Raw genomic sequence first — 15,235 nt, 5'->3', positions numbered from 1 at the left:
GGTTAGGTTTTACACCACTCTTGCCAGGTATATATATATATATATATATATATATATATATATATATATATATATATGTAGTATATGTATATTATTTGACTTTTTTATTTCTTTTATTTTGTTTTTTTTTCTTCCTCTTGGATGGAATACGAGGAACATTAATATTTTAAGGTTATACCATCTCTTTCTCCTCACTCCCGTATAGTATGGTAATGTTCGGGACTTTTCTCTCTTTACGTTTATCTCTTTTTTTGTTTTCTAAGATTCTAATAAGAATATTTTATAATCTACGATAAAATAGAGGGTGAGATACCTTTTTGTTTAATAGTTTTTTATTGATCTTTAAATTGAGATAACGTGGATATGAAATGAAGATGATATTTAGGAGTGTGTTGTTGTTTTACTAATAATTATTGTTTTATTTTAAATTACATATTTTATTATACATGACATGTACTATTTTAAGCAATTATTTCGTTTTTATTTTATAAAATATTAGAAACTTTTTTGGTTACCATAAAATAAACAAAAAACCTAGAATTTTATATACGTAGCTTGATATTAAACGTTAAAAATCGTTTCAAATTCCATAGATGAGTTCGGAAAAGCGAACGACCCCTTCTTCACCCTTAACCCTTACCCTCAACGAAAGAAATAATCTCGCGAATAAGGCAACGGTTTGTTGAATTTTTTCGAGCTTTCAAGGAAAAGATACAAAAAAAAAGTGTCTAAAGATAAAGACAAAAGAATAAAAAAGAATATATTTATTTATAATAATAAAAAAAAGCGTGTGAAAGATTTTTTTCTTTTATTAACACGATACCAGGTAGAAAAAAAAGAGATGTCCTCTTCTGCTTTGCCTAAGTCGCGAAACTCTCGTTATAAGAAGAGGTATCTTCCCTAGGTAAACGTAATTCTGCACACCCACACTAACACTCATTATACATACGCACACAATATATGTCTTTAGAATGTAGGAAGAATATAACATGAGAATTTTCGTAGAGGAAAAGATAGGCGGAGCTTTCTGGTACCGCGCCTCCCGCAACACGAACCCACCTTTCCTGTTCTATTCCCCCAGTCAAACCCAGTCCTCTGGGTTTCAGTTTTTCCAGAGAACCTTTTCCCATTTTCCCTCTCTATCTTTCTCTCTCATACGACCTTTCTATCCCCACCACAATCTCACAAGCACTCTGTACATAGTAATAGTAGTAGTAGTAGCACTCCTTTCTGTCCTTTCGACGAAAGCGCACCTGCAAACCACGGAGCTCCACCTTCCTGTCACCTCCGGCACCACCTTTTGCCTCACAGATCCCACCCCTCCTCCCCTCCTACAACCCCCTTCCTCCACCTACTACTACTACTCCTGAAACTCCTCTTTAACATCGCATTCTCTTTCTTTCTTTTATTTTCTATTAGGATTCCTTTTTTACTTTCTTTACCTTTGTCTTTACAGTTACAGTTGTCTTTAGTTATGTATATATATATATGTATATACACCCACACACCACCTACTTACCATCATCTTTCTTTCTAATTCTTTTTTTTTCCTGTACTTTCAAGCACCTTTTTCTTTTCCTTCTCCTACTATTTCACTGTCTGTCCTTCTTCCCTAACGTCGCGGCCATTTTGTGCAATTTTTTGTCACATACTTTCACAACCTTACTGCTTTAATCAGAAAGAGAGATAAAGATATATGTATATATATACAGGACTAGGAAAGAGATAAGAGACGGATATTAAACACCCTTCCCACTTTTACCGGAGGATCCCGTAAAACCCTTAACACTAGCAATCCTTGGCCCTTTCTTATTCTTCTTTTTGCTCATGTTCTTCTTTCTTGTTGTATTATTATCGTAGGTTTGTTTTCTACTCTCACTTTTGCGGTTGAATCTTTGCATACTTATTTCTTATTACATATACTTTACTGGTTATAGTTACTTACCCTTAACTTTGTTTACTTTGGGGATTTTTATGGGGTAAAGAAAATGATAGTCTTTTTTTTCTTGATTGTTTTCATTATTTATTATTATACTTACCTTTTTGGTCCATATGTTTGTTTATGAAATTCATTGAATGCTGTAATCATTTAAATACGCTGTTTTGTTTGTGTTGGTTTTGGATAAAAAATTATTACATGACTTTTTAAAACATGTATATATGTATATAATAATGATTATTATACTGATCGTTTGAAAAATAATTTTAAATGTTTATGGAAAAAATAATGGAATTTAAAATTTTGTTATTTAAATTAAATATTTGGAATAAATATTTTTCTTGAAATATTTTTGAATATTTAGAAAAAAAAGAATATTTTTTTTTAGGAATTTTACCATAAAAATAATTATGGACGTCATAATAATGGTGTTAATAAATTTGTTTATATATATATATATATTTATATTTATATTTATGGCATTGGTAAATTATTATTAATATTAATATTAAAAAAATTGAAAAAAAAATAATAATAGAAAGTGTAGAATATTTTCTTTTTTTGTAAATAAATAATTGCGATTTTCAGATAACGTTTTCAAGATGATTATGGGAGATAATTGTAACGACACTACATTCCATGATCGTTTTATTATGGATTACAGAACAGCGTTCAGGGAGAAAAGAAGGTAGTTGCTACACTTTTTCTTCATCATCATTATCATCATTATCATTATCATTATCATTATTATCATTTTTTTTTCTTTTTTATTTACAGGTATAGTACGCCCTTCGCGTTTTGGGCGAGCCAACGATTTCGACGATTAGCTAAGATGTGCTTTCGATAATAATTTTTTTGTTGATTCTTCGTAGATCGATAAGAAAGTTTAAAAGGTCCCAAAGAAGGCCCTTTTATTCAATCGTGTTCGTATGAGAAACAAAAAAATTACTAGAAAAAAATTACATCATAGTTTTTTTGTTTTTTTTTTTGCCCCACCTCCACCTAAACCCCCCATTAATTTAACCTTGAAAAAATAATAAAATGATCGAAGTGTTTATCTTTCTTCTCGATCTTCGTACAGAATCGATTTTACTTTGTTCGAGGATCAGAACGAGTGTATCGAAGGGTGCAAAGTGCAAAGAAGGGTAGGACAAGGAAAAGAGTGGGAAGAGGTCATGATGTACGTATTTCCAAATTATGGGAAAAATTGTCTTTCTTCATTTTTTTTTCTTATGTTTTTGTGTTCTTTTTTTTTTTAGCAACAAATCTCGTCTGCCTTCATATATATATATATTTTTTTTAATTTAATAATAATAATATATTTATAAGTATATGACAGTGTGTATTTAATCATACATGTGTATTCGTACATATGTAATTCATACATTTGTGTGTGTGTGTGTGTTCGTTCATTCGCTATTATTATCGAATTCGATTGAAATGAAAACAAATTACGCTTAAGAATTTATTCTACGAATTAAAAAAATAAATCAAAATAATAAAAAAATGTATGTTCATTGGAGGTCAACGTCGTACGAACAACTTCAAGTTCGCGATTTTATTTTATTTTATTTTAATTTTTTGTCTTTTTGTAAATTTTTTTCTTTTACGCAGGGATCTATTAAAATGAAAATATAAAAAAAAAACAAAATGAAAATAGAAGTGTTCGTATTTTTCATCGTTTCGTCTCGTAACTTCGTTGAAATTTGTTAAACAAAATTAAAATTACGCAATTTATTAAAATTATAAATCAAATTATTATGAAACATATATTATCGTGAGATTTGTTTAATAATTAAATTATTCCTATTTTATAATTATTATATAATATAATACAATATAGCATGATTATATCATATTATATATTATATTATTATATAATATATATTATATTATATATTATTAAGATATTAATAATATAATAATTAATTAATATATTATTTCATTGTATTTAATATATAATATAATATAATCTTGCGTGTATAAAAGATAAAACGTAAAATAAATTTTTGGCATCAATTTGTTGTTTTTTTGTTTTGTTTAATTTTTTTTTTTATTATTATTCATGTTAGTACAACGTTGTTATTATCAGGGAAGGGGTTGGAGAGGATAAGGGTGGCAACATAGAATCGACTAAAAAATGCTAAATTAAATCGAATTTTTATTGAAAATGAAATTGTTGCGAAGGTAAAAGAGACGAAACGTTTTCTAATCCAAGTTCGGAATAAATTGCTAAAAAGAGTTAATTTACTAACACTAAAAAGTGCGTTACACTCAGAGAGAGAGAGAGAGAGAGAGAGAGAGAGAGAGAGAGAGAGAGAGAGAGAGAGAGAGAGAGATAGAAAGATAGTGTGTGTATGTGTAGTAAAGAGAGAGATAGAGAGAGAGAGTTATTAATCTCTCTGTCTCTCTTTTTTTCGAAGGTATGAATGAAACAGAGAGAAAAAAAATATCGATCTTAATTTATCGATAGATCGATCTTTTTTTTCTATCTGCATTCAATGTGTTAACGTGTGTGTCTGGTTCTGGGTGGTAGTGCTAATGGTTGTGATGGTAGTAGTGGTGGTGTTGTTTAATCCGTGCGTGTATTTACGTTTGTTTACGTGAAATAGTTTAATTTACGTTATTACATCGACGAATTTTATTTATTTGTTTATTTCTTTTCTTTTTTTTTGTATTTTTTTTCCTTTTGTTATTGTGGTGTATTTTTTTCTTCTTTTTCTTTTTTTGTTACTTTTTTTTTTCTTTACAAGTATTTACACGAAATTGACGGATTTCGGAAATTTCATTTTATTAGTAACGTTACGCGATATTTATTTTTCGTTCTTGTTTTCTTGCTGGTTTGCTTTACTTTGTTTGTTTGTTCGTTCGTTCGTTCGCTTGCTTTTTTTCATATTTTTCTCGTTTATTACCTTTTTTTTTAATTTTTTCTATTTAAATTATTGTATTTTAGGCGGAACATAGGACGTTAGTCGATTTGTTGTAGTATACTACTTGATCAGCTTTTTTCGTACGAGATTGACTTCACATGTAGATCCTTCGTAGATCCGATGGTGAGGTTATCATGTTGCATTGTGGGCACAGCTTTTTTGCACCCTGAAAATATATAAAAACAAAACAAACTAATTTTTTAAACAATTCAATCCCTTATTAACTTGTTCCAATATTATTCTAATAATATTAAGAATTTCACACATATAAGTTACTGTAATATTAAACCTAAATGTATGTAAATCGTTATCGAATAAATTTCAAAAAAATTAAGAAAACTATTTTAATAAACAAAAATAAAACAAATAATAAACAATATAATATTATTGCTATAAAAAATAAATATTAAAAATATTGGTACGTGTTTATTGTATTTATTATGTAAATTTGTTATATTATCTTCAATAAATGTTATCCAAATTTTGTATTAAAAAAAAAAATAAAGAATAAACTTCTTAATGATTAACCCTAATATTTTTTGGATTACTATTACCTTATCGTATCGTATAAAATAAAAATAAATAAAAAAAAAAAAGTAACACAAAATATATATGTGATCATTAAAGATAAAACGTTTTAAGGATTGATACAGGTATCCAATCGCAATTGGTTAAAGTTAAAGTTCTTTTCGACGAACGCGCACGCGGGAATAAAATAATACATTAAAAACTGATCGGTAAAGAGCCATTATGGTAAACGATAAAGAAACGTTGTACAAAGTAGATCCTCCCGTTTCTGGAAGAGTAAGAGAGAGAGAAAAAGAGAGAAAAAGAGAGAGAGAGAAAGAGAAAATGAGAAAGATATCTTGAACTTTTTTCATTCTTTTTATTTTCTTTATAAGTTAAAGGAAGCCAGGACGACGACACGATTGTCCAGATCGAGAGCAACGATTTGAAAAAAGTGGTTTCTTCTTCTAAAGTGTATCCCGTCGAATGATCTGACGCAATTAGCGGTGTTTCTTAGCAACCTATATTCGTATTTTTCGTTTTTTTTATTATACTTAAACGAATAAGTATACCACCATATCTTTCCTCCTTTTATATCTCTCTTTAGGTCATGAAAATTATTTATTCGATAGTTTACATCTGTCTCGTTTTTTTTATCATTTTCTTCCTTCTCTTTCTGTTTGTTTTTATATTGAAAATAGAAGTTTAATTTATAAAACTTACCAGTGTGTGTAGCCAACATTGTTCGCAGTGCACGTGCCAACAACATACGGACGTCACTGGTTTCTTATATTGTTCCTGTTTAAATACAAAAAAGACAAATCTAATAAGAATTCTTATATAGTTAAACAAAATTTTTTAATATATGGTAGTGGTAAATATTATCTAAGTTTAATTTATTTTTTATAATTTTTTAATTTACAATTTCTATTTTCACTTATTAGAAAAAGAATGTAACTTATATTTGGGTAATTCAGGGCACACTATGGAATTATACCCATCATTAAGATATAACAGATTATGAGATATCTTTGTCTATCGTATGTTATTAAAATAAATATTTTATATTTAATTATTAACAAATTATAACGAATTGAAAAATATTTTAGCTACTAGGTACGATTAGGAAAGAAAATGTTTAGATAGTGTTTCCTTTAAATAAAACTAAAATTTTGTTAAAAATTATTTAACCCTTTGAGTGGTGAATATTTTTAATAATTGCAGTATTTTTTAGGGACAGAATAATTTATTATTAACACAAATATTATATTTTCAAGATTGATTGAATTTATATTGCCATGGTTGAGCCCTAGATTTTAATATAATAAATTATATTTAATAATTAATATATTTTATATATTTTATATAATATTTTTAATTTTTATTTTAATAGTTAATATAATTTTCATGTAACAATATTTAAAACAATAATCTATCAATACTCAAACCAAACATTTGTATATAAAATAAATGGATAAACCCTACTGATAACTTGTACCAAACGCATGTATATGTTCACATCAATCAAAGGATTAAACAAAAAACAAAATAAATAAAAAATCTAACTCAAGGACGAAAGACTCACCATACAAATGAGACATTTGAAAAGTTGACCACGCATCTCAGCTTCGAGTTCTTTGATCCTACCGCGAAGTGCTTCAACAACTGGAGTATCACCGTCCCTTCTTGGTGATGAAGAAACATTTTCATCGAGTTCGTTTTGTTGACCAGGAATAGGGGTAGATGATGAACTGGTCGTGGTCGTGGTAGTGGTAGTACCAGGTTCAGGTTTGACCTCTAGCAACCCTTGTTGCGCAAGTTGATCGGAATGAGGAGTGTGAGGTGCGTTAGGTGAGATAACAGCTTCCCTAAGTGCGTCCCTTTCCTTTTGTTCCCTTGGTGTACCGTCAATCCTTGGTGTTATAACATCAGCCTCAGAATATTGTGCAGGACCAAATTCCGCAACGTCGTCACCGTCAACAACTAAATCTACATCTTCCTCGTCCTGTTGATTTCCACCTTCACCACCACCTCCACCACCGCCACCGCCACCACCACCACCCGAACGATTGCTCGATGACGTCGCCAAACCTACGGCTATATTTTTATTATTTTGTAATGTTAATTATATTTTTTTTTCCAGTGTGATAATTACATAATTGTAATATTGAATGTTTGTTTGTTTGTTTATTGTTATCTTTGGTTTGTGTTTTATTAAATTTGTATTTGGTTTCTATTTATGTTTGTTTCAATTACTCTTTTTCTGTATATTATTTTCTTATTTAATATTTTTATGTTTTTTTATTTTCTATTTTTAAAATAAACTAATTCGTAATGTGTTGTATTCAATTTATATCATTTGTTGTATTTGGTTTCTATCTATTTTGTTACAATTTTTTTTTTATATAATATTTCTTATTTAATATTTTTTTATTTTTAAAATAAACTAATTAGTAAGATTGTATTGGAGTTATAAATTTTGTTTTAGATTATAAAAATCAGTTGTAATTAATTAATGGTACACGTTGATACATTTAAAAAAAAAACATCGAATAATTTGAATAAACAAAAGTCTAATAAAAAAAACTAATAATTTACGATTGATATTAAAAATGCATTGACGAGTAAATTATTTATAAAAAATTGTAGATAAATATTAAATAATATATGATGAAATTTACCAGAAAATCCGCCAACAAGCATTGAGGTTGCTCTAACTCTTCTTTGACCTGCCCATTCGTATTCTTCAAAGGTTTCGGCGTCACCCTCGACGTCCACTTCTTCTTCATCAAGATTCGAGTGTTGACCTGCTGGATTACCGTTATTATGCTTGTTTAGACAACGTTCTACATGTTGATTCAATTCTTCCGGAGTACCGGACAATCTTTCGCTACAAACCGGACACGTTGGTTCGTCCGCTTTTCTTTTTCTATTCTTAACACGAATCCTTGCCTAGAAAATAATAATAAGAAAACAAATAAATCAATTAATAATACTAATCACTCATTATATAAAACTTTCTAAATATATAGGTATATGCAATTTTTAATTTCATTCAAATTTTATTCTTACAAAAATTAAGACAATTTATACTGCATTTAATGATTTATCAAAAAAATAAAACAGAAAAATAGATTGAGGATTAAGATAATTATTAATAAAAAGAATATTGATATACAAATAGTAAATAGGTGAGCGTTTTGTGTTGATGTAATAATTATATTAAATAATAATAAGTAAATTAAATAATATTATTAAATAAAATCACAAAAATATTTTCTTATGCTTATTAAAAAACAAACCAAAATGCTACAAAATTGAATTCTTAATTATGCCAAAAATACCTAGCTAAATAAAAGAAAATAAATTATGTAATAATTTATTTGTTAATTAAGATATAATATTTATTTGTTTGAAACGTGTAATAAATAGAAAGTGATAATATATTTATAAAAACAAAAAACAAATAAAAAACAAACCAAGATGCTACACAATTCAATTTTTAACTATGCCAAAAATTCGTAGCTAAATAATAAGAAAAATAAATTAAAATATACTTATTAATTAAAATAATTTTATTGTTCAAAGTGAATGATAAATAAAAAGTGATGTTGTAAAAATAAAAAAATTAAAAACAAGATACAAAAAAATAATTCAATTCTTAACTATGCCAAAATTTCCAATCTAAATAAAAAAGAAAATAAATTAAAATATATTTGTTAATTGAGATGCTTTTATTGTTCAAAGTGAATGATAAATAAAAAGTGATGTTATAAAAAAATAAGAACAAGAAAAAAAGAAATAAATAATAAAAAAATACCTGTCTATTCGCCTTGATTCTTTTATAGGTCTCCCATCTACCCTGAGGAGTTTGATGAGGTGTTCCATGTGGTGGACCATCAGCGGCCGACGGTGCATGTAACATTGGCCCATGTGGATGATCTTGCGGATGAACTGGCGGCAATGTAGACCTGGGTGGTCGTGGTCTTGACGAAGCTGACGAGATTTTATAAAGTCGATCGAGTTCCTGAGCAAAATGTTGCTCGAGTTCCTGCGGTCTAACCGTTACCCCACATACAGGACAACACGATGGATCCGATGGGAATTTCTTTTTACCTTTTTTTTTATCGTTGTTGTTGTTGTTGTTTTTGGTTTTTTTATGAAACATAAAACAAAAAAGAAAAATATCGTCAAGCAAAATGAAACATTCGGGAAGTAGTAGAAGAATAAGAATAAGAAGAAGAAGATGAAGAATAAGATGAAGATGATTGTTTTGAAAATGTTGCATTTGGTATTTTTTTATCTTTTTTTTATTTTTTATTATTTTTCTATTCTATATTTGTATCTTTCTATATTTTTATATATTTTTTTTTAATTTTTAATTTAATTTAATTTTATTTCTATTTTTCTGTTTTATTTTTTTATCTTTTCATCTTTTTATTTATTTTTTTTTTAATTTTTATTTAAATTTTTCTATTCGTAGTGGCAAAAAATTATTTCTAAATTGTATCGTAATTTTCTCAACGCGTTAAATATACTTACACGTATATATGTATGTATGCTGATTTTTTTTTCTTTTCGTTTTATTTTTTTTTTTTCAAGTCTACGAGTATATTTATTTAAAAAAAAAAAAGAAAAATAATAGTCAGCAGATGCGAGAGATCAAGCGAAGTGGAGCGCACGTACACACATGTGTGTGTGTGTGTGTGTGTGTGCTCGCGCGCAATTTCGTTTGTTTGTTCTCGTTTATTTGACGACGATCCGTATGGAATTTTTGGTAGGAAAAGTGAAGTCGACGAAAAAGAAAAGAAAAGAAAAAAAAATAGATCTTTCTTCTTCTCTCTGGTTGGGGAATTTTGTAGAAGAAAGAAAATTTGAGATATCTAAAAATATTTCTTTGAAACGTTTGACTTTCGATAGGAGTTAAAAATAAAATTGAATGTACAAAAAAAAAAGTAAAAAGAAGAGAACAATTGATTTTTCTAGTTTTAAATTTTACAAAAAATTATAAATATAACGTTACAGATATTAATTAACCAGTTAATTGAATTTGACAAGTATACTCGTCATGTGTTAAATGTAGTAACCATTTGCTATTTAAATTGTAATTTTTGTGAAAAAACAAAACATATTATTTATAATTACATAGTAATACAAATTAAATAAATAAATAAATAAATAAATAAATTATATTATATAAATTAATTAAATGAATAAATTATACAAAGTATATAAGTATTTACAAATATATAATATAATAATATATAATAATAATATTAAATAAATATAATAATATTATTAAATAAACAAATTACAAAGATTTGTAAATTACTATTTTTTATTTTTATTTTTATTTTTATTTTTAGTTAATTTTATACTAAAAATGAGCAATTTTAACTTCGACTTGTCATCGGCCGATTTTCACGACACACAGCAGTGCGCACTTTCAAAACGAAGCGCAACAAAGTTAACTCTGGTTAAATTAATATTACACGTATGATTTATGAGTAAGTGTAAAAGACATTTTTACATAAATACATATACACCTAATATACACATTGGACTTTGATCCAAAACCTAAACATCCAAATCTTGAAGATCCTCTGTTGCTTGTTTTAATAACTCGACCTTCGACTACTACAACGTCAGAGAACAACCATAGAAGAAAAAAAAAGTTAGTTTCGGTCGTTTAGTAGACGGATAACATTCGGCTTGAGTAAAAATTCGTCAGAATTGAGAAGTGAGTTGAGATAACGATGGGAAGAAGAGAAAAGGGTGGAAAAGGAACTCACCCCCTTCTTCCCATAGTAGTAGAAATAAACAGATTCACTTGCGTAAGCATACTTTTCATTGTTTCCACCATAACACAGTGATAACACACACACTGGGTAGCAATATGATACTTCTTAATTTTTTATTTATAATTCTTTGCAATTCGATATTTTTTTTTCAGAAAGAACCCTTTTTTTTATTTCTTTTTTCATCTTCTTTTAACAAACAGACAGCTTACCAATTTTAATCTTATCTCTTTCTACGTCAGGACGTTTATTTAAATGATGTCAGTATGGTATTCGTTTAGGTATTTCTATCCTTCCTTCTTTTTCATTTTCTTTTCTTTTTCTTTTTTTTCGTTTCCCCATTCAATTAGATACACCGGGCAAATTTATGTACGTGCCTTTCGTACTCGATATTCCTTTCTTCTTTTCCTTTATTGAATGAGACACTGGAACCACCCTCCTCTTCACTTTAGTATCATCTAACCCCCCCCCACTTCTATCTTCATCCCCCATTGCACTCTCGTATGGAGTTCGATAGGAAATAATCATGAGGAAAATAGTATGACTTCCCACCCCCCTGTCCCGTACTTTTACAAAACGATCTTTTTCTTACGATTAGATTTTCTTTTCTTTCTCACTGTTTATATTTATGTTTTTTATCGTTTCATTTATTCTCAGACACTTAGGCATACTTTTTTTTTCCTTTTTGCTTTTATAGTTATCTGTAGTATATTATAAAAATATTAAATTGATATTTTTGAAATAAATATTGGAATTGTAACCAAAAATTCATTTCATTTTTCGTATGGATATTTGAATTACTAGTGTGTGTTTATTAATACTTTAAAGTATACTAAATTTTATATATTAGTAAACTTATCAAGACTTCATATATATATAATATTAATTATTTATTTATATAAATTATTTTATATTATATATTATATATAATTAAATTTTATATTAAATTGAATTATATATTATATATGAAATTATATAATTATATAAAATATATATAATATATTTTCGTAGTTTATCTATAATATAATTACATTATACAAATATATTACTAAAATATATTTATAAATAATTATATTATATATTTAAAAAATATATTAAATATATAAAATTTAAAAAAAATAAATATAATTACATTATGTATTTATATTTATTTATATTAACAATATATATTTATATAAGAAGAGGAATATTAAGTTTATTTATTGTAGATAATTACATTATATAAATATATTACCAAAATATGTATTTATATTATTATAAAAATCTATAATGTACTAGGGGTGCCCCGCCACGTGTTACTGTGGCTCACAATCAGTCCGATACACACGTCTTTAAGTCAACGAATTACCTTATACCGTCATATGTTAGAATCTTATCGAACTAACAGAGATAACCATGACTCTTTATTAATAAACAAATAATTCGCAATAAAATAATATTGCGATTATAAATTGAGATATAACCTATCCTATCTTTCAAGTTGGATAAAACTGCACACAGTGTGCAAAATTTTATTAAAATCGGTTTAGTAGTTTAGGAGTCCATTGCGGACAAACAACGTGACACGTAATTTATATATATTAATTAATTTAATATTCCAATTATTAATTTAATATTTAATAAATAAATTTAATATTCAACTTTTCTTCATAATGAAAAGAAAATAATATTAACTTTTTAAATATATTAATATTCTCTCATTATATAATAATTTATTTTAAAACAATATATTATATTAGATTATTAACTATGAAATGTCTGATTACTCGGATTATTTTTATCTCGAAATCAGACATTTCATATTTAATGACCTAATATAACAAACAAACAAAAAATCAAACAAATTTATTTATTAGATTGTAAAAGATAATATAATAATACATTTGAAATACACTACATATAAAAGTTAAGTAGAAAATAATACTCGTACATTATCACGAGATTATCAACCAACCAATCAACCCACCAACCAACCAACCAACGGTTATCACCTACTGTTATCAAACGAAGAAAAGACAATTTTTCTCTCTTTTTATTCTATCTTTTTTATCTCTTTCAACGGGGTCGACATAATTAACGGAAGAAGAAGAGGGTCATCTTCTTTTTAAGGGGTTGAAAATAAGGAGCCAAAAGATGGTTGCTAGAGTAGCAGGTGGCTAAGCCGCACCCATTTCTTTTTTCTCTTTTTTTTTCACTTCTTCTTCTTTTTCTTCTTCTTCTTCTTCTTCCTTCATTTTTTCTTCTTTCTTTTACTTCCTTCACCTGCCGAAGAAGAATCACCCCCTTTTTTTCTTCCCTTCCTTTTCTCTCAGTTTCATGCAAACTCTAAAAAAGTTTCTCTTTTATTTCTTCTTTTTTTTCTTTCACGTCTTATCTTTCAATGTGCCGTGAACATAACCGCGTTATCATTTAAACTTAACACTTTTGAAAGATAAATAGAAAAAGACAAGTGTGTTGTTAAAACTCTGTTTTTGCGACAGAGAAAAGATAGAGCTGTAGAAAGCGTATCTTTAATTAAAAAGAGGGCTGTAGGGAACACTTCTATTACCCCATCATTATCATCACCACCAACCGAAATGAACGAAATACATATTAAAAAAAAAGGAACCTTTTCGTGATATTATTACTACTACTATCTTTGATATTAAAAGAGAGAAATAGAGAGGGTGAGAGAGAGAGAGAGAGAGAGAGAGAGAGAGAAAGAATCAACCTTATCTTTTCAGTTTTCTCCAACTTTCTCGTTTTATCTTTTTTATTTTTATTTGTTTTTTTAAGGAAATGAATTTTTTTATAAATCAATTGACGGAATCAATTTATTGTATATTTAAAGTATCTCTCTCTTTCTCTCTCTTTCTCTCTTTTTTTTTGTTCTTATTTCTTTTTGAAAGAGATTAAGCGTCGCATAACCAACAAGTTTCCGGTCACGCTTCGTGAAAAATTACGATAAAGAAGGGTAGATAAGAAGGTTGCAACGATGATGATGGCTTCATCGAGAACGTATGACTCGTTCCGGTCCGACAGATAAAACAACGAATAAAAATTTTTTTTTTGTTCGACCTATATATCTTAATTTTCATTAATAGTACTTCTGTAAGTTGTTGAAAATGGGTACTTCGTAAAAATTATGTTTTTTTTTTCACATATAATTAAAGTACGTACTAGAAATTTGATTAATAAAAAAAAAATGAAGTAATTCAATTTTATTGTCTTCTATATCGAAACAATTCTAAATAAATACTCTAACAAATTTTTTAATTAAAATACAAATATTAAAAAAAAAAAATAATCAGACACTTGATTATATTAGTTAGGTTTTAATTGTTATTAGATTTAATTTATTTTTGGATCGTATCAAAATTTTAATCTTCTGTTTCTTTTTTTCTTTGTAATTTCGTAAATATAATGTGTGAAGGTATTATCAAATGTGTGATTATTTTTAAATAATTTATAAAATGTTTAATATTTTATTTTATTAATAAATCTAAATTTAATCTATACTTTTATTACCAAACAAAAAAAAAGAAAAGAAGTAAAAATACATTATATGTATTTTCAAATATTGCATCTCTCGAACAACTATTATTAAGTCATTTATATAATTAATATTAATTTTATTTTATAATTTAAATAATTATTTATAATTTAATAATTTAATAATATAATTTAATAATTTTAAATAATATTTAAAAATTAAAATTAATTTTATCAAATACATATGTAAATAAATATATATAGAAACAAAAAAAAACCCCGTAAGATTTTAGTCCAATCTTGTATCATATTACCAAAAAAAAAAAAAAAATTAAGTAAAAATATTAATATTTTCAAATATTGCATAGAAAAATTATTATTAAATAATATAGAAAATATTTAAAATATTAATTTTATTAATAAACCTTAATTAAATCTATATTTTTATTAATTAAAAAAGAAAAAGAATTAAACATATAAGTATTCTCAAATATTGCATCTCTCAAACAATTATTATTAATTATTCTAAACATTTTAAATATTAATTTTATCAAATACACATGTATATAAACCAACAAAAATACATGTAA

General features: G+C 26.6%; 1 protein-coding gene across 1 annotated transcript in view; it reads right to left on the bottom strand.

Moving 5' to 3' along the window:
- Nucleotides 1-2,574: 2,574 nt before the first annotated feature.
- The window catches only part of LOC107065922 (uncharacterized), a 203,313-nt gene continuing 190,652 nt past the window's right edge, over nucleotides 2,575-15,235 (bottom strand). Inside the window, 5 exon segments of the mRNA XM_015320041.2 lie at nucleotides 2,575-5,035; nucleotides 6,100-6,174; nucleotides 6,962-7,473; nucleotides 8,058-8,328; nucleotides 9,197-9,492. Coding sequence (XP_015175527.2) covers nucleotides 4,964-5,035; nucleotides 6,100-6,174; nucleotides 6,962-7,473; nucleotides 8,058-8,328; nucleotides 9,197-9,492 — 1,226 coding nt within the window. The 3' untranslated portion in view covers nucleotides 2,575-4,963.

Source organism: Polistes dominula, unplaced genomic scaffold (assembly GCF_049000335.1).
Source record: "Polistes dominula isolate Pdom_NZ unplaced genomic scaffold, Pdom_raw_medaka contig_77, whole genome shotgun sequence".
Lineage (NCBI taxonomy): Eukaryota > Metazoa > Arthropoda > Insecta > Hymenoptera > Vespidae > Polistes > Polistes dominula.
Note: the sequence above shows the minus strand (reverse complement) of the source record. Positions and strands in the feature narration are given on the sequence as shown.